This window comes from Lithobates pipiens, unplaced genomic scaffold (assembly GCF_037356315.1).
Source record: "Lithobates pipiens isolate NorthernLeopardFrog02 unplaced genomic scaffold, aLitPip1_a1.2 Scaffold_78, whole genome shotgun sequence".
Lineage (NCBI taxonomy): Eukaryota > Metazoa > Chordata > Amphibia > Anura > Ranidae > Lithobates > Lithobates pipiens.
Window position 1 is genome coordinate 167,993 of NW_027507901.1, and position 27,414 is coordinate 195,406.

At 50.1% G+C, this 27,414-nt stretch overlaps 1 protein-coding gene across 3 annotated transcripts; it reads left to right on the top strand.

The window, feature by feature from the left end:
- The first annotated feature begins 738 nt into the window (after window positions 1–738).
- On the top strand, window positions 739–27,414 carry LOC143959500 (C-type lectin domain family 2 member B-like). 3 transcript variants are annotated; one of them, XM_077468176.1, is made up of 7 exons: window positions 739–923; window positions 5,537–5,665; window positions 11,853–11,969; window positions 12,753–12,913; window positions 13,452–13,558; window positions 15,444–15,583; window positions 27,151–27,414. In XM_077468176.1, the coding sequence occupies exons 1-6, from the start codon at window positions 878–880 to the stop codon at window positions 15,562–15,564; spliced, it is 681 nt and encodes a 226-aa protein (XP_077324302.1). In that variant the 5' UTR covers window positions 739–877; the 3' UTR covers window positions 15,565–15,583; window positions 27,151–27,414. The 3 variants fall into 3 exon arrangements, with proteins under 3 accessions (XP_077324302.1, XP_077324304.1, XP_077324301.1); XM_077468175.1 differs by lacking the exon at window positions 27,151–27,414 and having other exon boundaries at window positions 741–923; window positions 15,444–15,665; XM_077468178.1 differs by lacking the exons at window positions 5,537–5,665; window positions 27,151–27,414 and having other exon boundaries at window positions 740–923; window positions 15,444–15,665.

The window sequence follows — 27,414 nt, forward strand, 5'->3', positions numbered from 1 at the left end:
TCTTCTCTTTCTAACATCACCAAACAGAAGGAAGATGAAGAACATGCAACATCACCAGACAGAAGATGAAGTACATGGGACATCAGCGTACAGAAGGTGAAGAACATGTGACATCACTGGACAGAAGGTGAAGAATTTGTGACATCACCAGATAGAAGATGAAGAACATGTGACATCACCGGACAGAAGGTGAAGAACATGTGACATCACCAGACAGAAGGTGAAGAACATGTGACATCATCAGACAGAAGATGAGGAACATGGGACATCACCAGATAGGCGAAGAACACGTGACATGTTCTTCACCTTCTACCCCCACAGTTTTGGAGGTGGGAAGCTTTCTGCAGCACAGAACGATGCTCATATAATGATGAGTCAGCCATGTTCTATGTTGTAGAATTATAAGTCCAGACCAGCCACTCCAGAGCTAGACCCTCCCCGTTTCCTTCATGTATCCAGAAGACGAAGAACATGTGACATCACCAGACAGAAGGTGAAGAACATGTGACATCACCAGACAGAAGGTGAAGAACATGTGACATCACCAGACAGAAGGTGAAGAACATGTGACATCACCAGACAGAAGGTGAAGAACATGTGACATCACCAGACAGTTGATACCTGGAGCTCAGGTATGTAGTTCAGAATTTTTTATTTAAAGTAAGTGGGGGTTTTGCTTTAAAGTGTTGAAATACATTGTGTGTAATAATAAATAGGAGAACTGACATTTTCATTTCCAGTTTTTCCTTTCAGTTGTCATGTCCAATCCCCGTACACGGCTGACCACAGTCTGCAGACACAGAGCAGCTCTCAGGTCTCACTTCCTCTTCTCCTCCAGCTGGAGAGACCACAGATCATCATATAAGAAGCAGACACCATGGAGGAGAACACAGCGCCCAGCCGGAGGAGACCTCAGAAATCAGGTAATCCCGGATGGGGGCGGGGGTGCTGATTGTGTTTTGATTTATCACTGTGATAATGGCAGAGGTCTCCATTGCATACGTCCAGATGCTGCACACCAAGCCGGGGTACCTCTGTACATTTGGGTCACCTCTCTCTTTATAACCCACCAATCCCACCCACATGTACAGGGCTAGTATGGTGACATCAGAGTGCAGGAACAAGCAATCCACCTCGCTTTCTGTTCTCAGGTTATTTATGTGACATCTAATATTGTTGTTACCCATAACAACCACATACCGGTTTTCATGTACCTGGACACTTATCTGCCTAATACTCCCCTGTGATTGGTGGTTGTGGCGCATTGGTTCCTGTATGAGGTTACTCCATCGGGAGTGTACAATCCATGTCTGGTATATACAGCTGGTATGTTGTTGGGCCTCATTGGCTCCCCAGGAGCTGATACTGGAGCACCATATATAAAAAAAGTGACCTCTGTGAAGTCCCGTCACTCCACCCACAACTGACCGACTTGACCATACAACTTGGTGTGTTGGAGGTGCCATATCTCCCGGATATAGTGGGGGGGGGGGGGGGGGTTAGAGCATCTTTTCGGTTATTGCTATTTCCCATTTAGAGGAACGTATCCTATTGCCATGGTGACAACTGACACTGAGAGATGAAGACCATTCTAATCAACCCAACCGCAGCCTATCAGAGGGGGGTAACCTTCCCAGGTGGAGATTGGCACCCTACTTGTCAACAAAGGGAATAAACAGCGCTCTCCGAATATCGGTGGGTAACATGGAATCCTCAGGATGAATATCACCAAGTCAACGATAAAGGCCAATGAGATGATTTAGTGTTCACAAATAAGTAGAAAGTTCACATAAAAACGTATAAAATCAAAAATAGTCCATATGAGACCAAGCCGGTATGCCAAGTGTAGATGGGTTATCAACCACTGGGTCCGGTGAACATGTAGATGGAAAAGATCCACCGTGAGGTGCAACAACACTGTACAAAACCTCAGACACTAGTGAGCCGAGCCGGAGTCCACCAGCGCCCACAAGTGGGCATGAAGATGGAAGGAATCCGCCACAGTGTGCAGCACCGATACAGAGCCACAGGCGCTCGTGAGCCGAGCCGGAGTCTGCCGTAACCGCACCACAACAGTGGAAGCGATGCACCGGATCGGGTTGCCAATCAAGGCTGGAGCGCAAGGGGAACTGTTGCCGCAACTACTCGTCTCACGGCGTCAACAGTTGTGGTACGGTTACGTCACTCGTGGGCGCCGGAGGACTTCTGCTCAGCTTACGAGCGTCTGTGGCTCTGTAGCGGTGCTGCACACTGTGGTGGATTCCTTCCATCTTCATGCCCACTTGTGAGCGACGGTGGACTCCGGCTTGGCTCACGAGTGTCTGAGGTTTTGTACAGCGCTGTTATACCTTACGGCAGATCTTTTCCATCTACATGTTCATCGGACCCAGTGGTTGCTAACCCATCTACACTTGGCATACCGGCTTGGTATGGTATTAATCATTTTTGATTACATACGTTTTTATGTGAACTTTCTACTTATTGTGAACAATAACTCATCTCATTAGCCTTCATCATTGGCTTGGTGCTATTCATCCTGAAGAGTCCATGTCAACCACCTATATTCGGAGAGCGCTATTGATTCCCTTTGTTTGTAATTCTAGTCACCCTGTGTACCAGTGTTGAATGGCTGCCCCTGATTGGCCTTTTTGGGCAGTGCTCAGTGTGATTCCCTATAAGGTCATAGCACTTGGGACACTTTGTTGACCCTACTTGGCAACACCCATCCTGGATAACAAAGTTCCCACCAGCAGTGGCGTAACTAGAACCTTCAGGGCCCCGATGCAAGAAACCATGAAGGGCCCCCCTGAACCCCAGCCAGGGCCCTTCCCTCTGAGTCCGGTGGTGGAACTCCAGGGTGTGGTCACAGGTATGACCTTTGTGAGCCCTGTAGTTCCACCACTGGTATCAGTAGTTTTCTTTTAATTTTTAGGTGCCCCATTGGGGGACTGTCCCTAGGCAGGATGGGGTCCCCGCCCCCAGAAGAGATGAGGTCCTTTTCTCCAGGGCAGATGAAGTTACTGCCCCCAGGTGAGAAGGGGTCCCTGTCCCCAGGGAAGCTGGGGGTCCCTGTCCCCAGGGGGGGATGGAGGGGGTATGTAATGGTGTGTGGGGGATGGGGTCCTCTCACTCACCATGACCAAGCTGTAGGCCGCGCACTCATCCATGTTGGCCTGGGCTCCATCCAGTGTGCTGGACGGTGATCAGCATATCTCCCAGAAAGAAACTCTGGCTGAGGAGAACATACATTGGACTGAGCGGCAATGCATGGAGCAGGAGAGGGGTACTCTGAGGAGCCGGCTGAGGACACAGGTCACACGGGGAATGCACAACTAAAGAGCAGCCAGTGCGATAGTCAAGCATGGAGCTCTGCTAGTCACCCTCCACCTCCAGCCACCCGTGGGCATGGTGCACTGGTACCCCTAGCTGCCTATGCTGCTGCTGGCCATATGTAGAGGGGGCTGCATGGGCCCCCTGCATCACAGGGCCCGGTTGCGGTCGCAACTGCTGCACCCCCTATAGTTACGCCCCTGCCCACCAGCATATATATAGCACAAATGCTTTGAAAAAAAAGTGCCCCACCTTTTTAGAGACTCCTCATAAAGCACCCCTTAGGGCTGAAGGACATGGAATGGCAACAGCATCGGCATCCCTCATGAATGACTCGTGTTCTGAGCAGGTAGCATTGGGGAAGCAGATCTTACATTTCCAGAAACAACAGGCCTGGACTACATATGGAGAGTGCAGGACTACTAAATATCAACAGACATTCCATACTGCCGGGTCCTTCCGACCCGCTTTATGGGCTTGCGGAACTACATATGGATAGTGCGGGACTACTAATCATCGAGAGACCCACCGTCACACCAGGTCCCTCCAACCCCCTATAAGGACTACATATAGAGAGTGCTGGACTATTAAAGAGACCCCCCATCCTACTGGGCCCTTCCAACCCCCTTCATGGGCTTGCAGAACTACATATGGATAGTGTATGACTACTAATCATTAAGAGACCCATCATCACACCAGGTCCCTCCAACACCCTATAAGGGGTATCAGGACTACATATAGAGAGTGCTGGACTACTAAAGAGACCCTCCATCCTACTAGGCCCTTCCAAATCCTTACATAGGCTATCAAAACTACATATGGACAGTGTGGGACTGCTGAACATCAAGATACTCTCCATCCCACCAGGTCCCTTCAAATCCCTACATGGGATTTCAGGACCACATATGGACAGTGTGGGACTACTGAACATGAAGAGACACTCCATCCCGCTGTTTCCTTCCAACCTCCTGAATTGTCCCTCAGGACTAGGTATGGTCAGTGCAGGACTACCAAACACCAATTGACTCTCTATCTCACCATTTCCTTCCAACCCGTACATAGGCTATTAGGACTATGAATAGACAAGATAGAACTACAGAACATCAAGAGACCTTCCATCCCACGGGGTCCTTCCAGCTCCTGACATGGACTATTAGGACTATTTGCTCTGTTGCTATATGTTGTTCCTCTGGCTTTTCTAAAGCAGCATTTGCCTTCACCCTTCCTCACTGTTTCTGTATTAGTATGGCGTCAAGGTTTGTTCAGCGTTGTATGTATCAGAACTATTACTGGTCAGGGTGCAACTACTGAACATCAAGAGACCCTCCACCCCACCAGGTTCTTCCAATACCCTACATGGACTTTCAGGACTATGAATGGTTAGGACTGGCCTACTGAACATCAAGAGAACCTCCATCCCACCAGGTTCTTTTAATACCCTACATGGTCTATCAGGACTATGAATAGACAGGGTGGGACTACTAAATATCAAGAGACCCTTTGCTTCACCAAAAATATTAATATTATGAATGCTATTAGCCCCTCTTCACATGTTTTCTTACCTCCTGATAGGAAAATCCTGGTGTTCATAGAGCTCAGTAGAGCAAGATGAAATTTACACATACAAAAGACCAGGTGTGAGCAGTGACTCCTCTCTTTCCAGAGCAGTGACCTCACCTTCTTCAGAACAGTGACTCCTCCCCCTTCAGAGCAGTAACTCTATCTCCTTCAGACCTTCAGAGAAGTATTTCCACCTCCTTCATAGCAGTGACTCCACCTACTTTATAGCAGTGACTCCACCTACTTTAGAGCAGTGACTCCACCTTCTTCAGAGAAGTATCTCTTCCCCTTCCCTTCATATAGTGCTGATGCAGTTTCAATCACAGACAACCTGCCTAAAAGGGAACTGCTTCTTCTCCCTCTTCTCTTTTTAGATAACACAGAGTGCTCAGGGGATCCTTTGTTATGGAGAGCTCTGATGCCCCCCCCCCCCCCGCAAGGACCATACAGCCAGTGCTCCCTCCCTCCATGCGGTGCTGTCTCAGTTTCAATCAGAGACAGCCTGCCTGAAAGGGAACAGCTTCTGCTCCCTTTCTCTCGTTAGATAACACAGAGTGCTCAGGGGATCCTTTGTCATGGAGAGCTCTGATGTCTCCCACCTGGTACCCAGGTACACATATAATATTAATGTTCTCTCTTTTCATAGAGTCCGGCTTTGGGCTGTGGGCAGACCCTGGACTTCCCCGCTATGAGCGTGTGGCACTGGCACTGCTACTGGTTCTTTTATCTATCTGTGCCGTTCTGCAGTCAGTAATCATCACTCTTCGCGTGGTGGGTAAGTACACTGTGTGTATGTGAACAGGTAACTATGCTGTGCTTAGCTGTATCCTTATTTCCTGATCCCTGGAAGCTCTGCACAGTATCTGGCTGCTCCTCATGGGCTGGACTGCTATGAATTAATGCAGTCATTGGCTGGATTGAGCCCTTCCATAAGAAGCACAGAGGGTATGCCTTGGTTTTATTGCTGTGCTTTGGAGGTCTCCGGGGTGTCTGTCCATACTAAGGAATAAACGATGTGGGATTCTGATTCCGGGAGTAAGATTCTCATTATGGGCAGATGGGAATGACATCACCCTGGAGACATTATTATGACATCATTGTGGGAACATTGCAATGGCAATATTGTAGGTGAATGAACTGACTTCATAGTAGGAGCGTTGAATTCAAAAACAGTGCTGGACATGGTGATGACCTCAATATGACATCTATATTACACCTTCGTTGTGCCGATATTGAATGGCCAGACCTTCTAGTAGGTGCACTGAATTTCCAAATAGACCTGATCATGGTGAGGATATCAATATGACATCACTGTTATGACATCATTGTGGTCACATTATTCTGACATCACTGTGGACACATAATGGTGACAAAATTTGGTTAGGACATGGGTTGTGGAGGCATTATATTGAGATCATTCTGGACATAATGTGAGGGCATCCTTCTGGGAGTATGGTGAGAGCGTCATGATGCCATCATATTGTAGTACAACCCAGCTTAGATACCGGCTCTGACTGTTCCTGGAGCTGGTGCCTGGAAAGATCTGAGATTAAGGACTGATGTAGGAAATATCAGAAACGTTGTGCTAGGTAATCCTATAGGGGTTAAAGGGTGAAGATGTCTTCCTGATAATCAGGAGGCGGTCATTGGTTTATGTGCCAGGTAGACTGGTTGTATTTTATGAAGTCAATGGTACAGGTGAAGATGTCTCCACCATGCTGGCCCTTCCAGTAATCAGGTGGAGGTCATCAGTTTATGTGTCAGGTAGACTGGTTGTAGACTGGTTGTAGTTTATGAAGGAGATTATATTGTTGAAAATGTTTCCACCATGGTAGCCTTCCAGAGAATCAGATGGAAGTCATCGATATTTTGTGTAGAATGGTTATATTTTATAAAGGAGATTTTGTGGGTGAAGATGTCTTCACAATGTCAACTTCCCTGGGAATCTGGTAGAGGACATTGGTTTATGTATCAGGTAGACTGGTTGTATCCTATGTAGGAGATGGTATGGGTGAAGATGTCTCCACCATGCTGGTCTTACAGAAAATTTGGAGGTGGTCATCGGTTTCATACTTACCAACTGTCCTGAATTTCCTGGGACATTCCCAGGATTTAGACCCTTTTCCCGGTTTTCGTGATTCCCGGGGAAATGTCCCCGGAAATCCTTGTTTTCCCAATTTTTCGCCACCACCGCTGCTAGAGGTCCACGGCCAGCGGAGACAATGTCTTCACCGGCCGCCATTTTCTTGAAGACTAGAACAAACAAGAGGCTGGGTGGCTGCTAATAGAAATTGAGCTGCGCTACCGCCCACCTCTCTGCTGCTGGTGTTTTGTCAAATACTGTCCCCCCATCGGATAGTGTCCGGCCCGTACTGCGCAGGCGCAGTGCTTGCACAGTACAGAGGACAAGGAGACTCAGAAAGTCTCCGAAGATGAAGTCCAGGTTCAAGCCCCACCATCCAAGTGGACATACGGTAGCAGTTAGTAAGAGGGCCGCTTGCCACGCTTCGGGCACGGCCTTGCTTGGCAATTTTTTATTCTAGCTCTTTGTCCACTTGGATGGTGGGGCTTGAACCTGGACTTAGTGCGCAGGCGCCGTTCATCTTCGGAGACTTTCGGCATCTTCTTCTCCTCCGTACTGCGCAAAGCGCAGTACAGGGCGCACACTATCCGACGGGGGATAGTATTTGACACTACACCGGTCTGTCTGTGACCTGATGTGGAAAGGAGCGGGGGTGGGTGGTGCCGCAGCTCAATTTCTATTGGTAGCCACCGGGCCAGCTCTGCCTATTTTGTTCCACTGACTCTGCCTGTTCGATCTGGTTTTCTGTAATGGTGGTGGAGAGAGTCTCTGCTGCTGGGAGATACCTGATGAGAGGGGGGATTTAACTGGGGGATACCCAATGAGAGGGGGGCTCCACTGGGGGATACCCAATGAGAGGGGGGCTCCACTGGGGGATACCCGATGAGAGGGGGGCTTCACTGGGGGATACTTGATGAGAGGGGGCTCCACTGCGGGATACCCAATGAGAGGGGGGCTCCACTGGGGGATACCCGATGAGAGGGGGGCTCCACTGGGGGATACCTGATGAGAGGGGGGCTCCACTGGGAGATACTCGATGAGAGGGGGGCTCCACTGGGAGATACCCGATCAGAGGGGGGCTCCACTGGGGCATACCCGATGAGAGGGGGGCTCCACTGGGGGATACCCGATGAGAGGGGGCTCCACTGGGGGATACCCGATAAGAGGGGGGCTTCACTGGGGGATACCCGATGAGAGGGGGCTTCACTGGGGGATACCCGATGAGAGGGGGCTTCACTGGGGGATACCCGATGAGAGGGGGGCTTCACTGGGGGATACCTGATGAGAGGGGGCTTCACTGGGGGATACCTGATGAGAGGGGGGCTTCACTGGGGGATACTTGATGTAAGTGGGACTCTGCTGGAATTGCCTGGTGTAAGGAAGGACTCCGCTGGGATTGCCTGGTGTAAGGGGGCACTCTGCTGGGATTTCCTGGTGTAAGGAGGGACTCCACTGGGTAATGCCTGGTGTAAGGAGGGACTCCGCTGGGTAATGCCTGGTGTAAGGAGGGACTCCGCTGGGAATGCCTAAAGGAAGGAAGGACTCCGCTGGGGACACCTGATGTAAGGAGGGACTCCTGCTGGGATTGCCTGATGTAAAGAGGGACTCTACTGGGATTGCTGGGTGTAAGGAGGGACTTCGCTGGGGACATCTGATGTAAGGGGGACTCTGCTGGGAATGCCCGATGTAAAGAGGGAGTCTACCTGGGTTACCTGGTGTATGGAGGGACTCCGCTAGAATTACCTGGTGTGTGGAGGGACTCTGCTGGGAATGCTTGATGTGTGGAGGGACTCCGCTGGGAATGCCTGATGTATGGAGGGACTCTGCTGGGAATGTCTGTTGTATGGAGGGACTCCGCTGGAAATGCCTGATGTAAGGAGGGAGTTTGCTGGGATTGCCTGGTGCAAGGAGAGACTTCGCTGGGAATGCCTGATGTAAAGAGGGACTCTACTGGGATTGCTTGGTGTAAGGAGGGACTCCGCTGGGAATGCTTGATGTAAGGAGGGACTCCGCTGGGGACACCTGATGTAAGGAGGGACTCCGTTGGGATTGCCTGATGTAAAGAGGGACTCTACTGGGATTGCCTGGTGTAAGGAGGGACTCCACTGGGATTGCTTGGTGTAAGGAGGGACTCCGCTGGGAATGCTTGATGTAAGGAGGGACTCCGCTGGGGACACCTGATGTAAGGAGGGATTCCGTTGGGATTGCCTGATGTAAAGAGGGACTCCTCCTGTTGATACCCGGTGTATGGAGGGACTCCGCTGGAATTGCCTGGTGTATGGAGGGACTCCGCTGGAATTGTCTGGTGTATGGAGGGACTCCGCTGGGAATGCCTGATGTATGGAGGGACTCTGCTGAGAATGCCTGATGTATGGAGGGACTCTGCTGAGAATGCCTGATGTATGGAGGGACTCAACTGGGATTGCTTGGTGTAAGGTGGGACTCCGCTGGGAATGCTTGATGTAAGGAGGGACTCCGCTGGGGACACCTGATGTAAGGAGGGACTCCGTTGGGATTGCCTGATGTAAAGAGGGACTCTACTGGGATTGCCTGGTGTAAGGAGGGACTCTGCTGAGGACATCTGATCTAAGGGGGACTCCACTGGCAATGCCTGATGTAAGGGGGACTCCGCTGGCAATGCCTGATGTAAAGAGGGACTCCGCTGGGAATGCCTGGTGTATGGAGGGACTCCGCTGGGAATGCCTGGTGTATGGAGGGACTCCGCTGGGAATGCCTGGTGTATAATAGGTGACGTGGCAAGTGACACTCTTAGGGGTTACACAAATTCTACATTATGGTGAGTTTAACTATTTATTTTTCTATTACAATGTAATAGAAATAATGCGCTTCAATCATCCTGTTACCATAAGAACCATGGTGCCGGGATGATTGAAGTGCCAACAACAGGTGTTTGGAGTATCTTTATCTGCTGATTGTTAAACTTTCTGAAATACACATATTTCTATTGTGGTGTAGGATCTGGGCCTGCTGTCCCTCCATCCCTCTTTCTTTCTTTCTTTCTTTCTTTTGCTCTCTTTCTCCTTTTGTTTCTCCCCTCCATCCCTCGTTCATCTCAGACTCTAACCAAACCCCCTTTGAATCACGCCACAATTTTTTTTTCCCCCTCTACGTCACACCTAAAAAACGAATGCCCCATCCCTAATTATAAGACTCCGCCCACAGGCCAAAAAGTGTCCCTATCATTTTTTGTTTTACAATGTTGGCAACTATACTAGACTGGTTCTATTTTATTGAAGGACATGGTACAGGTCTCCACCATGCTGGCTTTCCCAGTAATGCGGTGGAGGTCATTGGTTTATGTGTCAGGTTAAATGGTTGTATTTTATGAAGGAGATTGAATAAGTGACAATGTCATTCCTATGTTGGTCTTTCCGGTAATTTGGTGGAAGTCATTGTTTTTTGTGTCAGGTACACTGGTTGTATTTTAGAAAGGAGATGGTAAGGGTGAATTTGTCTCCACTATGCCGGACTTCCCAGTAATCAGGAAGTAGTCATCGGTTTATGTATCAGGTAGATGGGAGATGTGCATGAAGGAAAAATTTGTTTAATTTCATTTTGGATTTGTTTCTTCATCTTATGAGAGATAGTAAGGTTGAAGATGTCTCCACCATGGTGGGCTTCAAGAGAATCAGGATGTGGTCATCGGTTTATGGGTCAGGTAGGCTTGTTGTATCTTATGAAGGAGAAGGTAAGGATGAAGATGTCTCTACCATGGTGGGCTTCAAGAGAATCAGGTGGTGGTCATCGGTTTATAGGTCAGGTAGGCTGGTTGTATCTTATGAAGGAGAAGGTAAGGGTGAAGATGTCTCTACTGTGGTGGGCTTCAAGAGAATCAGGTGGTGGTAATCGGTTTATGGGTCAGGTAGGCTGGTTGTATCTTATGAAGGAGAAGGTAAGGATGAAGATGTCTCTACCATGGTGGGCTTCAAGAGAATCAGGTGGTGGTAATCGGTTTATGGGTCAGGTAGGCTGGTTGTATCTTATGAAGGAGAAGGTAAGGGGGAAGATGTCTCTACCATGGTGGGCTTCAAGAGAATCAGGATGTGGTCATCGGTTTATGGGTCAGGTAGGCTGGTTGTATCTTATGAAGGAGAAGGTAAGGGTGAAGATGTCTCTACTGTGGTGGGCTTCAAGAGAATCAGGTGGTGGTCATCGGTTTATGGGTCAGGTAGGCTGGTTGTATCTTATGAAGGGGATGGAAAGGGTTATGATGTCTCCATCATGGTGGCCTTTAAGAGAATCAGGTGGTGGTCATCGGTTTATAGGTCAAGGTAGGCTGGTTGTATCTTATGAAGGAGAAGGTAAAGGTGAAGATGTCTCTACTGTGGTGGGCTTCAAGAGAATCAGGTGGTGGTAATCGGTTTATGGGTCAGGTAGGCTGGTTGTATCTTATGAAGGAGAAGGTAAGGGTGAAGATGTCTCTACCGTGGTGGGCTTCAAGAGAATCAGGTGGTGGTCATCGGTTTATAGGTCAGGTAGGCTGGTTGTATCTTATGAAGGAGAAGGTAAAGGTGAAGATGTCTCCACCATGGTGGGCTTCAAGAGAATCAGGATGTGGTCATCGGTTTATGGGTCAGGTAGGCTGGTTGTATCTTATGAAGGAGAAGGTAAGGGTGAAGATGTCTCTACTGTGGTGGTCTTCAAGAGAATCAGGTGGTGGTCATCGGTTTATGGGTCAGGTAGGCTGGTTGCATCTAATGAAGGGGATAAAAAGGGTTATGATGTCTCCATCATGGTGGCCTTTAAGAGAATCAGGAGGCAGTCATCGGTTTATGGGTCAGGTGCACTAATTGTATCTTATGTAGGAGATGGTACGAAGGCTCTGGACCTCACCTCACACTTCTTCTGTCCTTGTCAGGTTCTCCACCCACATCAGATCCATGTCCTGTGGAACCGACAGAAGGAGGACGACAAACGGGACGACAGGAGGAGGAGACGTCTATTTCTATGACCAGTCATGGGTCATGGGGGACTTGTATGTATGGAAGAAGAGGAGCCTGATTTAGGGTGACGGAAAGAGAGAGGCTTATGGGATAAACTCAAGAGGGAGTCTCAGAGCCTATATAGAGAATACATTTTATGTAGAGAAATGAGAGCACTTACATTGTCCAACCCCCTTCTTGGGAGGAGCTTTATGGAGTTATAGGAGGCGTCATGAGGATTAAAGTTTGAATTATGTTGGGGGGATTTCTATAGAGCAATGGGAAGGGGGAGTCATTTTAAAGGGTGGAGCTAAAAAAATGGATGAATTTATGAATTTATATGTAGAAATAAGTGGCACTATGAAGTAATAGGCGGGGCTCTTCCTAGACTATGAAGTAATAGGCGGGGCTCTTCCTAGACTATGAAGTAATAGGCGGGGCTCTTCCTAGCAATAGGTGGAGAGATATCAAACAGCCTGAGCCATGTACACTGGGCATGTGCGCGAGGGGTACAAGGCACTAGGGAGGGCTATACATAATGATGAGGGGAGTTATATTGAGAACTGTATAATGGGGGAGGAATGCTTTGTAATAGGAGGGGCTAAATCAATGAAGGGAGGGGCTAGAGAACGTCGGTTACAGCTAATTAATGAAACCTGTTGGAAGGATTGGAAAAGTAACTGCCCTTTTGGCCCATGACAGCCAATCAGATTCTTCTTTTTATCCTCCCACACTACAAAAATAAAAAAGGGGCTCTGGTTACTTTTAAACCATGTGGGCGTGACTTCTTTCAGTAAAGGGGGCTATTAATTTCATGACCTTTCCCTGATTGGCAGATGAAGACCCCTCCCACCTGTGCCCCCCGGATTGGGTTTACATCTATCAGAAATGTTATTACTTCTCATCAAGGAAGACGTCTCAGGCGGAGAGTGACCAGATCTGCACCACCTATGACTCCAAATTAGCCTCCGTACCAAAGACTCTCATCAGCCTCCGGGTAAGACTACTACACCCTTCATTTCACAACACCCTCGGCCATACGTTGTACTACACCCCCCATCATATATTACACTACACCCCCCATCATATGTTATACTACACCCCCCATCATATATTATACTACACCCCCATCATACATTATACTACACCCCCATCATACATTATACTACACCCCCATTATACATTATACTACACCCCCATCATACATTATACTACACCCCCATTATACATTATACTACACCCCCATTATACATTATACTACACCCCCCATCATACTACACCATCATACATTATACTACACCCCCCATCATACATTATACTACACCCCCATCATACATTATACTACACCCCCCATATACATTATACTACACCCCCCATCATACTACACCATCATACATTATACTACACCCCCCTCATACATTATACTACACCCTATATCATACATTATACTACACCCCCCATCATTCATTATACTATACCCCCCATATACATTATACTACACCCCCCATCATAAATTTTTATTGGTTATGTTGCAGAGAATTATCACCCGGCTCGGTCAGGAATTTTGGGTGAGAATTCAGAAGCCGGACAGCAGTTGGAGCCCCGACACCCAGAAGGGGAAATGGCCAGATGGCAGCATGGAGTGAGTTCCAGATCTCTGTATGAGAATTATAATATTCCAGCAGTGTCAGCACTTCATAGACATATATCAGCTATCAGAGGGTACAGACCCGGGAACTCAGCACAGGGATGGTGGGAACCCCTCATAATGGGCACAGCGGGTGTACAGACCCGGGAACTCAGCACAGGGATGGTGGGAACCCCTCATAATGGGCACAGCGGGCGTACAGACCCAGGAACTCAGCACAGGGGTGGTGGGAACCCCTCATAATGGGCACAGCGGGCGTACAGACCCAGGAACTCAGCACAGGGGTGGTGGGAACCCCTCATAATGGGCGGGCACAGCGGACGTACAGAACCCATAACCCAACATAGGGATGGTGGGAATCCCTCATAATGGGCACAGTGGGTGTACAGACCCGGGAACTCAGCACAGGGATGTTGGAAACCCCTCATAATGGGCACAGTGGGTGTACAGACCCAGGAACTCAGCACAGGGATGTTGGGAACCCCTCATAATGGGCACAGTGGGTGTACAGACCCAGGAACTCAGCACAGGGATGTTGGGAACCCCTCATAATGGGCACAGTGGGTGTACAGACCCAGGAACTCAGCACAGGGATGGTGGGAACCCCTCATAATGGGCACAGTGGGTGTACAGACCCAGGAACTCAGCACAGGGATGTTGGGAACCCCTCATAATGGGCACAGCGGGTGTACAGACCCGCAAACTCAGCACAGGGATGGTGGGAACCCCTCATAATGGGCACAGCAGGTGTACAGACCAGGGAACTCAGCACAGGGATGGTGGGAGCCCCTCATAATGGGAACAGTGGGTGTACAGACCTGGGAACTCAGCACAGGGATTGTGGGATAATACATGATTTTTAAATAATTATAATAGATCCCCAGCAAGCATTAAAGAGGAAGTAAACCCTGATGGGTGTTACTTCCTCATTCATTCCCTGCAAAGGCAAAGCATAATGGACTACTATGCATCGCATCGCATCGCATCGCATAGTAGTCCATTATGTGTCACTTACCTGACACAGGAGCCAGCGAAGTCACCGCTGTCCCCTGTAGTCCGGAGCATCCATCTTCTCGGTGGGGTCTCGCAGCTCCGCCGCTGTAATTCGGCGAAGCCGCAATGACGTCACTCCCGCGCATGCACATGGGAGCCGACACGCACGGCAGCTCCGTCTTTGAAAATGCCACGCTCAGTGCGCCTGCGCGCCGCTGTCTACGGTGCATGCGCCGTAGACAGCGGTGCCTGTCTTTGGGCAAATATCTCCTAAACCGTATAGGTTTAGGAGATATTTCTTGGACCTACAGGTAAGCCTTAATCTAGGCTCACCTGTAGGTCAAAGTCTGTTGTAAGGGTTTACAACCACTTTAAAAAGCAGATTGGTGCTGTCCCCCTGCATACTTCTTTTTTACCACAAGATGGCCTCAGTCTGACATCAGTTATTACCTGGTTCTCTTTATTCATTCTGGAAGACTGAGGACATCTTGTGGTAAAATTAAAGTACTGCGGAGATAGTGCTCTGCAATGCAGAAGAAAGAGAACATCTTGTGGTGAAAAAAAAGTACTGCGGGGACACCTCTACTCAAGCCAGAAGACATACTGAGTGCACAGAGTCCTGCCCCATCTCTTCATCACAGCACCCTTCATTTACTTTGTAATGATATCATTGCCATAGAGTCCCACCACCCAAATCCTCTAATTAAAGTTGGGATCAGTGTAGGTCGGTAAGGAATAAGGTTGCCGGCTTTTGGTTTAGACTTACATTTTTTTGTTGGAGTCTCCCGGTTTGTATCCAGAGTCCCCTCATTTCTCTATGGATCTCGTGTTCTCCAGGGATTCTCCGGCACTGAATGGTGGTCTCTTGTCTCTGTTCTCCTTGTAGGGACATCATTGTGGGTGGAGCCGGGAGCTGCGTCAAGCTAGGACAACATCTGAAAATGGAGAATTGTTACAGCGAGCTGCCGTGGATCTGTGAACGGGACGTGGCGGAAAGGCGGGACTAATGTGTGCAGACACATTCCGGTACAGGAGAGGCAGAAAGATTAGCATTTTCTCTGAGCCCAGAGAAAAATTATAGGGGCAACCCCCCCCCCCCCCCCCGTACCCCCACCCCCGTCCTCCTAAGTGAAGGGACTGAATGTCACTCTCCTTGTGCATGGGCTGCCCACATGACATCACACCTGTCCCCATAATGAGAACCATGGTGACACCAGGAGCAGGAGATGCAGATAAGTGGAATGATGGTGGTCACCCTCTGCCAAAGTCTCTGCTATCCTGCAGGCTGAACGTCAGTTAAATCCTCCTCCACAAGGTGTCCCCCTCTGTCCATCAGATGCTTCTGTTCCCAAAGTACCAACCAGAATTTGTCATGACTGCTTCACCCTACGAGGGAGGGGAAGCTTCATCCGAAAGCCACTCATTCACCAGCCGGAAACTTCCAAGACAAGACCAGGAAACTTCAAGGATGAGAGATGGAAACTTCAAGGACAAGACCAGGAAACTTCAAGGATGAGAGATGGAACCTTCAAGGACAAGACCAGGAAACTTCAAGGATGAGAGATGGAAACTTCCAGGAAAAGGCCAGGAAAACTTCAAGGATGAGAGATGGAAACTTCCAGGACAAGACCAGGAAACTTCAAGGATGAGAGATGGAAACTTCCAGGACAAGGCCAGGAAAACTTCAAGGATGAGAGATGGAAACTTCCAGGACAAGGCCAGGAAAACTTCAAGGATGAGAGATGAAAACTTCAAGGACAAGACCAGGAAACTTCAAGGATGAGAGATGGAAACTTCCAGGAAAAGGCCAGGAAAACTTCAAGGATGAGAGATGGAAACTTCCAGGACAAGACCAGGAAACTTCAAGGATGAGAGATGGAAACTTCCAGGACAAGACCAGGAAACTTCAAGGATGAGAGATGGAAACTTCCAGGACAAGACCAGGAAACTTCAAGGATGAGAGATGGAAACTTCCAGGACAAGGCCAGGAAAACTTCAAGGATGAGAGATGGAAACTTCCAGGACAAGGCCAGGAAAACTTCAAGGATGAGAGATGGAAACTTCCAGGACAAGGACAGGAAAACTTCAAGGATGAGAGATGGAAACTTCCAGGACAAGACCAGGAAACTTCAAGGATGAGAGATGGAAACTTCCAGGACAAGGCCAGGAAAACTTCAAGGATGAGAGATGGAAACTTCCAGGACAAGGCCAGGAAAACTTCAAGGATGAGAGATGGAAACTTCCAGGACAAGGCCAGGAAAACTTCAAGGATGAGAGATGGAAACTTCCAGGACAAGGACAGGAAAACTTCAAGGATGAGAGATGGAAACTTCCAAGACAAGGACAAGAAATATCAACAGTGAGAAATTAATACTTCCAGGATGAGAGAAACTTCCATGACAAGGCCCGAAACCTTCTAAAATGAGAAATGGAAACTTTCAGGACAAGGCCAAGAAACTTCAAGGATGAGAAATGAAAACTTCCAGGACAAGGCCAGAAAACTTCAAGTATGAGTGTTGGAAACTTCCAGGGCAAGGCAGGGAACTTCCATCATGGAGGGGCAATGTCTGAGCTGTGATAACTGGAGATCAGAGCAGTTTGTGTGTTGTGATGATTACAGATAAAATTTTACATTGATGATCCTCTGGTGGTGTCCTGTGTGTACAGAGCAGGGAGGAGGGGAAGCTGTGAGAAGGACGTCATCCTCATCCTGGTCTGATCACCTAGAAAGCCACTGATCTGCAACAAGCATGCAGCCAGTAAAGTCAAATCCTGTAACATTGACTAGCCCTGGATAAGTTGCAGAGGCTGCTACATATACAGGGAGGATCATAGATGGAGGATCATAGATGGAGGATCATATATGGAGGATCATATATGGAGGCTCACACATGGAAGATCATATAGAGAGGATCATATAGAGAAGATCACACATGGAGCATCATTTATGGAGGATCATATAGGTAGGAACATATAGAGAGGATCACACATGGAGGGTCATATAGAGAGGATCACACACAGAGGATCATATAGAGAGGATCACACATGGAGGATCATATAGAGAGGATCACACATGGAGGATCATTTATGGAGGATCGGATATAGGTAGGAACATATAGATAGGATCACACATGGAGGATCATATAGAGGGGATCACACATGGAGGATCATATAAAGAAGATCGCACACGGAGGATCATATAGAGAGGATCACACACGGAGGATCATATAGAGAGGATCACACATGGAGGGTCATATAAAGAAGATCACACACGGAGGATCATATAGAGACAGGGCTGGACTGGGACAGAAATTTGGGGGGATCACACATTGAGGATCATTTAGAGGGGATCACACATGTAGGATCATATAGAGAGGATCACACGTGGAGGATCATATAGAGAAGATCACACATGGAGGATCATATAGAGGGGATCACACATGGAGGATCATTTAGAGGGGATCACACATGTAGGATCATATAGAGAGGATCACACGTGGAGGATCATATAGAGAAGATCACACACGGAGGATCATTTAGAGGGGATCACACACGGAGGATCATATAGAGAGGATCACACATGGAGGGTCATATAAAGAAGATCACACATGGAGGATCATATAGAGAGGATCACACACGGAGGATCATATAGAGGGGATCACACATGGAGGATCATTTAGAGGGGATCACACATGTAGGATCATATAGAGAGGATCACACGTGGAGGATCATATAGAGAAGATCACACATGGAGGATCATTTAGAGGGGATCACACATGGAGGATCATATAGAGAGGATCACACGTGGAGGATCATATAGAGAGGATCACACGTGGAGGATCTTTTAGAGGGGATCACACGTGGAGGATCATTTAGAGGGGATCACACATGTAGGATCATATAGAGAGGATCACACGTGGAGGATCATATAGAGAAGATCACACACGGAGGATCATTTAGAGGGGATCACACATGGAGGATCATATAGAGAAGATCACACATGGAGGATCATATAGAGGGGATCACACATGGAGGATCATTTAGAGGGGATCACACATGTAGGATCATATAGAGAGGATCACACGTGGAGGATCATATAGAGAAGATCACACATGGAGGATCATTTAGAGGGGATCACACATGGAGGATCATATAGAGAGGATCACACGTGGAGGATCATATAGAGAAGATCACACATGGAGGATCATTTAGAGGGGATCACACATGGAGGATCATATAGAGGGGATCACACATGGAGGATCATATAGAGGGGATCACACATGGAGGATCATATAGAGGGGATCACACATGGAGGATCATATAGAGAGGATCACACATGGAGGATCATATAGAGAAGATCACACATGGAGGATCATATAGAGAGGATCACACGTGGAGGATCATATAGAGGGGATCACACATGGAGGATCATATAGAGAAGATCACACATGGAGGATCATATAGAGAGGATCACACATGGAGGATCATATAGAGAAGATCACACATGGAGGATCATATAGAGACAGGGCTGGACTGGGACAGAAATTTGGCCCTGGACTTCATCCATGTACATTTTGAGTGTCCCATCACCAGCCCCCTTATATCAGAGTGTCCCATCACCACCCCCTTACATCAGAGTGTCCCATCACCAGCCCCCTTACATCAGAGTGTCCCATCACCAGCCCCCTTACATCAGAGTGTCCTATCACCAGCCCCCTTACATCAGAATGTCCCATCAGCAGTCCCCTTACATCAGAGTGTCCCATCACCAGCCCCCCTTACATCAGAGTGTCCCATCACCAGCCCCCTTACATCAGAGTGTCCCATCACCAGCCCCCTTACATCAGAGTGTCCCATCAGCAGCCCCCTTACATCAGAATGTCCCATCAGCAGTCCCCTTACATCAGAGTGTCCCATCACCAGCCCCCCTTACATCAGAGTGTCCCATCACCAGCCCCCTTACATCAGAGTGTCCCATCAGCAGCCCCCTTACATCAGAGTGTCCCATCACCCGCCCCCTTACATCAGAGTGTCCCATCACCAGCCCCCTTACATCAGAGTGTCCCATCAGCAGCCCCCTTACATCAGAATGTCCCATCAGCAGCCCCCTTACATCAGAGTGTCCCATCACCAGCCCCCCTTACATCAGAGTGTCCCATCACCAGCCCCCTTACATCAGAGTGTCCCATCACCAGCCCCCTTACATCAGAGTGTCCCATCACCAGCACCCCCTTACATCAGAGTGTCCCATCACCAGCCCCCTTACATCAGAATGTCCCATCAGCACCCCCTTACATCAGAGTGTCCCATCACCAGCCCCCCTACATCAGAGTGTCCCATCACCAGCCCCCTTACATCAGAGTGTCCCATCAACAGCCCCCTTACATCAGAGTGTCCCATCACCAGCCCCCTTACAACAGAGTGTCCCATCACCAGCCCCCTTACATCAGAGTGTCCCATCAGCACCCCCTTACATCAGAGTGTCCCATCACCAACCCCCTTACATCAGAGTGTCCCATCACCAGCCCCTTACATCAGAGTGTCCCATCACCAACCCCCTTACATCAGAGTGTCCCATCACCAGCCCCCTTACATCAGAGTGTCCCATCAGCATCCCCCTTACATCAGAGTGTCCCATCACCAGCCCCCTTACATCAGAGTGTCCCATCACCAGCCCCCTTACATCAGAGAGTCCCATCACCAGCCCCCTTACATCAGAGTGTCCCATCAGCACCCCCTTACATCAGAGTGTCCCATCAGCAGCCCCTTAGATCAGAGTGTCCCATCACCACCCCCTTACATCAGAGTGTCCCATCAACAGCCCCCCTACATCAGAGTGTCCCATCACCACCCCCTTACATCAGAGTGTCCCATCAGCACCCCCTTACATCAGAGTGTCCCATCACCAGCCCCCTTACATCAGTGTCCCATCAGCACCCCCTTACATCAGAGTGTCCCATCACCAGCCCCCTTACATCAGAGTGTCCCATCACCAGCCCACTTACATCAGAGTGTCCCATCACCAGCCCCCTTACATCAGAGTGTCCCATCAGCAGCCCCCTTACATCAGAGTGTCCCATCACCAGCCCCCTTACATCAGAGTGTCCCATCACCAGCCCCCTCACATCAGAGTGTCCCATCACCAGCCCCCTTACAACAGAGTGTCCCATCAGCAGCCCTCTTACATCAGAGTGTCCCATCACCAGCCCCCTTACAACAGAGTGTCCCATCAGCAGCCCTCTTACATCAGAGTGTCCCATCACCAGCCCCCTTACATCAGAGTGTCCCATCACCAGCCCGCTTACATCAGAGTGTCCCATCAGCAGCCCCCTTAAATCAGAGTGTCCCATCAGCAGCCCCCTTAAATCAGAGTGTCCCATCACCAGCCCCCTTACATCAGAGTGTCCCATCACCAGCCCCCTTACATCAGAGTGTCCCATCACCAGCCCCCTTACATCAGAGTGTCCCATCAACAGCCCCCTTACAACAGAGTGTCCCATCACCAGCCCCCTTACAACAGAGTGTCCCATCACCAGCCCCCTTACATCAGAGTGTCCCATCACCAGCCCCCTTACATCAGAGTGTCCCATCACCAACCCCCTTACATCAGAGTGTCCCATCACCAACCCCCTTACATCAGAGTGTCCCATCAGCACCCCCCTTACATCAGAGTGTCCCATCAGCAGCCCCCTTACATCAGAGTGTCCCATCAGCATCCCCCTTACATCAGAGTGTCCCATCACCAGCCCCCTTACATCAGAGTGTCCCATCACCAGCCCCCTTACATCAGAGTGTCCCATCACCAGCCCCCTTACATCAGAGAGTCCCATCACCAGCCCCCTTACATCAGAGTGTCCCATCAGCACCCCCTTACATCAGAGTGTCCCATCACCACCCCCTTACATCAGAGTGTCCCATCAACAGCCCCCCTACATCAGAGTGTCCCATCACCACCCCCTTACATCAGAGTGTCCCATCAGCACCCCCTTACATCAGAGTGTCCCATCACCAGCCCCCTTACATCAGTGTCCCATCAGCACCCCCTTACATCAGAGTGTCCCATCACCAGCCCCCTTACATCAGAGTGTCCCATCACCAGCCCACTTACATCAGAGTGTCCCATCACCAGCCCCCTTACATCAGAGTGTCCCATCAGCAGCCCCCTTACATCAGAGTGTCCCATCACCAGCCCCCTTACATCAGAGTGTCCCATCACCAGCCCCCTTACATCAGAGTGTCCCATCACCACCCCCTTACATCAGAGTGTCCCATCACCAACCCCCTTACATCAGAGTGTCCCATCACCACCCCCTTACATCAGAGTGTCCCATCACCACCCCCTTACATCAGAGTGTCCCATCACCAACCCCCTTACATCAGAGTGTCCCATCACCAGCCCCCTTACAACAGAGTGTCCCATCAGCAGCCCTCTTACATCAGAGTGTCCCATCACCAGCCCCCTTACATCAGAGTGTCCCATCACCACCCCCTTACATCAGAGTGTCCCATCAACAGCCCCCCTACATCAGAGTGTCCCATCACCACCCCCTTACATCAGAGTGTCCCATCAGCACCCCCTTACATCAGAGTGTCCCATCACCAGCCCCCTTACATCAGTGTCCCATCAGCACCCCCTTACATCAGAGTGTCCCATCACCAGCCCCCTTACATCAGAGTGTCCCATCACCAGCCCACTTACATCAGAGTGTCCCATCACCAGCCCCCTTACATCAGAGTGTCCCATCAGCAGCCCCCTTACATCAGAGTGTCCCATCACCAGCCCCCTTACATCAGAGTGTCCCATCACCAGCCCCCTCACATCAGAGTGTCCCATCACCAGCCCCCTTACAACAGAGTGTCCCATCAGCAGCCCTCTTACATCAGAGTGTCCCATCACCAGCCCCCTTACAACAGAGTGTCCCATCAGCAGCCCTCTTACATCAGAGTGTCCCATCACCAGCCCCCTTACATCAGAGTGTCCCATCACCAGCCCGCTTACATCAGAGTGTCCCATCACCAGCCCCCTTAAATCAGAGTGTCCCATCAGCAGCCCCCTTAAATCAGAGTGTCCCATCACCAGCCCCCTTACATCAGAGTGTCCCATCACCAGCCCCCTTACATCAGAGTGTCCCATCACCAGCCCCCTTACATCAGAGTGTCCCATCAACAGCCCCCTTACAACAGAGTGTCCCATCACCAGCCCCCTTACAACAGAGTGTCCCATCACCAGCCCCCTTACATCAGAGTGTCCCATCACCAGCCCCCTTACATCAGAGTGTCCCATCACCAGCCCCCTTACATAAGAGTGTCCCATCACCAACCCCCTTACATCAGAGTGTCCCATCACCAACCCCCTTACATCAGAGTGTCCCATCAGCACCCCCTTACATCAGAGTGTCCCATCAGCAGCCCCCTTACATCAGAGTGTCCCATCAGCATCCCCCTTACATCAGAGTGTCCCATCACCAGCCCCCTTACATCAGAGTGTCCCATCACCAGCCCCCTTACATCAGAGTGTCCCATCACCAGCCCCCTTACATCAGAGAGTCCCATCACCAGCCCCCTTACATCAGAGTGTCCCATCAGCACCCCCCTACATCAGAGTGTCCCATCACCACCCCCTTACATCAGAGTGTCCCATCAACAGCCCCCCTACATCAGAGTGTCCCATCACCACCCCCTTACATCAGAGTGTCCCATCAGCACCCCCTTACATCAGAGTGTCCCATCACCAGCCCCCTTACATCAGTGTCCCATCAGCACCCCCTTACATCAGAGTGTCCCATCACCAGCCCCCTTACATCAGAGTGTCCCATCACCAGCCCACTTACATCAGAGTGTCCCATCACCAGCCCCCTTACATCAGAGTGTCCCATCAGCAGCCCCCTTACATCAGAGTGTCCCATCACCAGCCCCCTTACATCAGAGTGTCCCATCACCAGCCCCCTTACATCAGAGTGTCCCATCACCAGCCCCCTTACATCAGAGTGTCCCATCACCACCCCCTTACATCAGAGTGTCCCATCACCAACCCCCTTACATCAGAGTGTCCCATCACCACCCCCTTACATCAGAGTGTCCCATCACCACCCCCTTACATCAGAGTGTCCCATCACCAACCCCCTTACATCAGAGTGTCCCATCACCAGCCCCCTTACAACAGAGTGTCCCATCAGCAGCCCTCTTACATCAGAGTGTCCCATCACCAGCCCCCTTACATCAGAGTGTCCCATCACCAGCCCGCTTACATCAGAGTGTCCCATCACCAGCCCCCTTAAATCAGAGTGTCCCATCAGCAGCCCCCTTAAATCAGAGTGTCCCATCACTAGCCCCCTTACATCAGAGTGTCCCATCACCAGCCCCCTTACATCAGAGTGTCCCATCACCAGCCCCCTTACAACAGAGTGTCCCATCACCAGCCCCCTTACATCAGAGTGTCCCATCACCAGCCCCCTTACATCAGAGTGTCCCATCACCAGCCCCCTTACATCAGAGTGTCCCATCACCAGCCCCCTTACATCAGAGTGTCCCATCACCAGCCCGCTTACATCAGAGTGTCCCATCAGCAGCCCCCTTAAATCAGAGTGTCCCATCACCAGCCCCCTTACATCAGAGTGTCCCATCACCAGCCCCCTTACATCAGAGTGTCCCATCACCAGCCCCCTTACATCAGAGTGTCCCATCAACAGCCCCCTTACAACAGAGTGTCCCATCACCAGCCCCCTTACAACAGAGTGTCCCATCACCAGCCCCCTTACATCAGAGTGTCCCATCACCAGCCCCCTTACATCAGAGTGTCCCATCACCAGCCCCCTTACATAAGAGTGTCCCATCACCAACCCCCTTACATCAGAGTGTCCCATCAGCACCCCCTTACATCAGAGTGTCCCATCAGCAGCCCCCTTACATCAGAGTGTCCCATCAGCATCCCCCTTACATCAGAGTGTCCCATCACCAGCCCCCTTACATCAGAGTGTCCCATCACCAGCCCCCTTACATCAGAGTGTCCCATCACCAGCCCCCTTACATCAGAGAGTCCCATCACCAGCCCCCTTACATCAGAGTGTCCCATCAGCACCCCCCTACATCAGAGTGTCCCATCACCACCCCCTTACATCAGAGTGTCCCATCAACAGCCCCCCTACATCAGAGTGTCCCATCACCACCCCCTTACATCAGAGTGTCCCATCAGCACCCCCTTACATCAGAGTGTCCCATCAGCAGCCCCCTTACATCAGAGTGTCCCATCACCAGCCCCCTTACATCAGTGTCCCATCAGCACCCCCTTACATCAGAGTGTCCCATCACCAGCCCCCTTACATCAGAGTGTCCCATCACCAGCCCACTTACATCAGAGTGTCCCATCACCAGCCCCCTTACATCAGAGTGTCCCATCAGCAGCCCCCTTACATCAGAGTGTCCCATCACCAGCCCCCTTACATCAGAGTGTCCCATCACCAGCCCCCTTACATCAGAGTGTCCCATCACCAGCCCCCTTACATCAGAGTGTCCCATCACCACCCCCTTACATCAGAGTGTCCCATCACCAACCCCCTTACATCAGAGTGTCCCATCACCACCCCCTTACATCAGAGTGTCCCATCACCACCCCCTTACATCAGAGTGTCCCATCACCAACCCCCTTACATCAGAGTGTCCCATCACCAGCCCCCTTACAACAGAGTGTCCCATCAGCAGCCCTCTTACATCAGAGTGTCCCATCACCAGCCCCCTTACATCAGAGTGTCCCATCACCAGCCCGCTTACATCAGAGTGTCCCATCACCAGCCCCCTTAAATCAGAGTGTCCCATCAGCAGCCCCCTTAAATCAGAGTGTCCCATCACTAGCCCCCTTACATCAGAGTGTCCCATCACCAGCCCCCTTACATCAGAGTGTCCCATCAACAGCCCCCTTACAACAGAGTGTCCCATCACCAGCCCCCTTACAACAGAGTGTCCCATCACCAGCCCCCTTACATCAGAGTGTCCCATCACCAGCCCCCTTACATCAGAGTGTCCCATCACCAGCCCCCTTACATCAGAGTGTCCCATCACCAACCCCCTTACATCAGAGTGTCCCATCACCAGCCCCCTTACATCAGAGTGTCCCATCACCAACCCCCTTACATCAGAGTGTCCCATCACCAACCCCCTTACATCAGAGTGTCCCATCAGCACCCCCTTACATCAGAGTGTCCCATCAGCAGCCCCCTTACATCAGAGTGTCCCATCAGCATCCCCCTTACATCAGAGTGTCCCATCAGCAGCCCCCTTACATCAGAGTGTCCCATCACCAGCCCCCTTACATCAGAGTGTCCCATCAGCAGCCCCCTTACATCAGAGTGTCCCATCACCAGCCCCCTTACATCAGAGTGTCCCATCAGCAGCCCCCTTACATCAGAGTGTCCCATCACCAGCCCCCTTACATCAGAGTGTCCCATCAGCAGCCCCCTTACATCAGAGTGTCCCATCACCAGCCCCCTTACATCAGAGTGTCCCATCAGCAGCCCCCTTACATCAGAGTGTCCCATCACCAACCCCCTTACATCAGAGTGTCCCATCACCACCCCCTTACATCAGAATGTCCCATCACCAGCCCCCTTACATCAGAGTATCCCATCACCAGCCCCCTTACATCAGAGTGTCCCATCAGCAGCCCCCTTACATCAGAGTGGCCCACTGAGCTATCGGCCCACCGGGAAACTCCCGGTAGTCTCGATGGCCAGTACATGCCTGTATAGAGGGGATCACACATGGAGGTGTTTTTGTGTCCTTATTAGGGAGATTCACCATCATTTCCAGTCAGAACAGGAAGTGATGTGAAATCTCCCCGAAGGGGACACAAAATACAATTTTAGGTCAGTAGAGAACAGTGGGAACCTCTGACTACATCTTTATTGCCGTCTCCACATTTCTTGTCCCGGTGACAACATCTCTCCCCCCCCATTTCCTGTATGGGGGTCACCGGGACAGGAAGTGAGGGAGAGTCTCCCCAGAGATGAACACCCGGCAGACATGTGACCTCTTCCTAAGGATGGAGTTGGCCTTCACACTGCTAATAGTTGGCCATAGCAGATGTTCCATGACTAACAGAGCTCCTCACAGTGACCACAGAAGGACCACCCCCTCCCCCAACATCTGCACCATGTGATCCCCCAATACTCAATACTGGTTTGGTAACGATCCCCATGAATGTTTCATTAGATCTGCTCTATCAGTATAAGCAATACCCATTGATCCTGCTAGAAATCCACTGCTGTCCTCCAAGACTAAAGGACACTCCCCCCCCCCTATGATAATGAGATGAGTAGTGATGGGGAGGTGCTCTGTAGTCCTACCACACTTCTTTTTCTCTGGTTTTCTCTCCAGGTCGAATGTCACAAAAATCGCATGAATAAGGCAAATGCTGCCACTAGATGGAGCTGACGATCATAATACATGTGTTTAATTCACCTATTCTCATCAGCTCCATCTAGTGGCCATACCGTGGTGTTTTCCTGATCCGCTGTTTTGTATATGAGTGAATAACATTCGACGTGGAGAGAAAATAGCGCATGTTTCACAAGACAAATAGATTTTTTTTTTCATGTCAGGATTTTGGGTGAAAATAAAGGCAGAAAAGGAATGCCGTCGCCTCATCTCAGGACCGGAACTCTGCAACAGACAATGATTTCGTTCTTCGCTTCGGATCGATTTGGGAATCACAATTTATTTCTGGTCTCCAGAAGTTTTCTTTGACATTCATTGTGGTCAGAATTTCACATTTTTATCAGCACTTTTTAGTACCAGCGAGTTCGATGTGTCCATTAAAAAAAGTCATAAATCCCACCAATCCCAACTATTCCCCCATAATTACT

Bases quoted from the DNA above. Each gene is read 5' to 3' on its own strand.
- LOC143959500 (XM_077468176.1), top strand. From the start codon at position 878: ATGGAGGAGAACACAGCGCCCAGCCGGAGGAGACCTCAGAAATCAG. The intron at 924-5,536 runs GTAATCCCGGAT...CTCTTTTCATAG, and splicing joins GAGGAGACCTCAGAAATCAG to AGTCCGGCTTTGGGCTGTGG. The intron at 13,559-15,443 runs GTGAGTTCCAGA...TTCTCCTTGTAG, and splicing joins TGGCCAGATGGCAGCATGGA to GGACATCATTGTGGGTGGAG.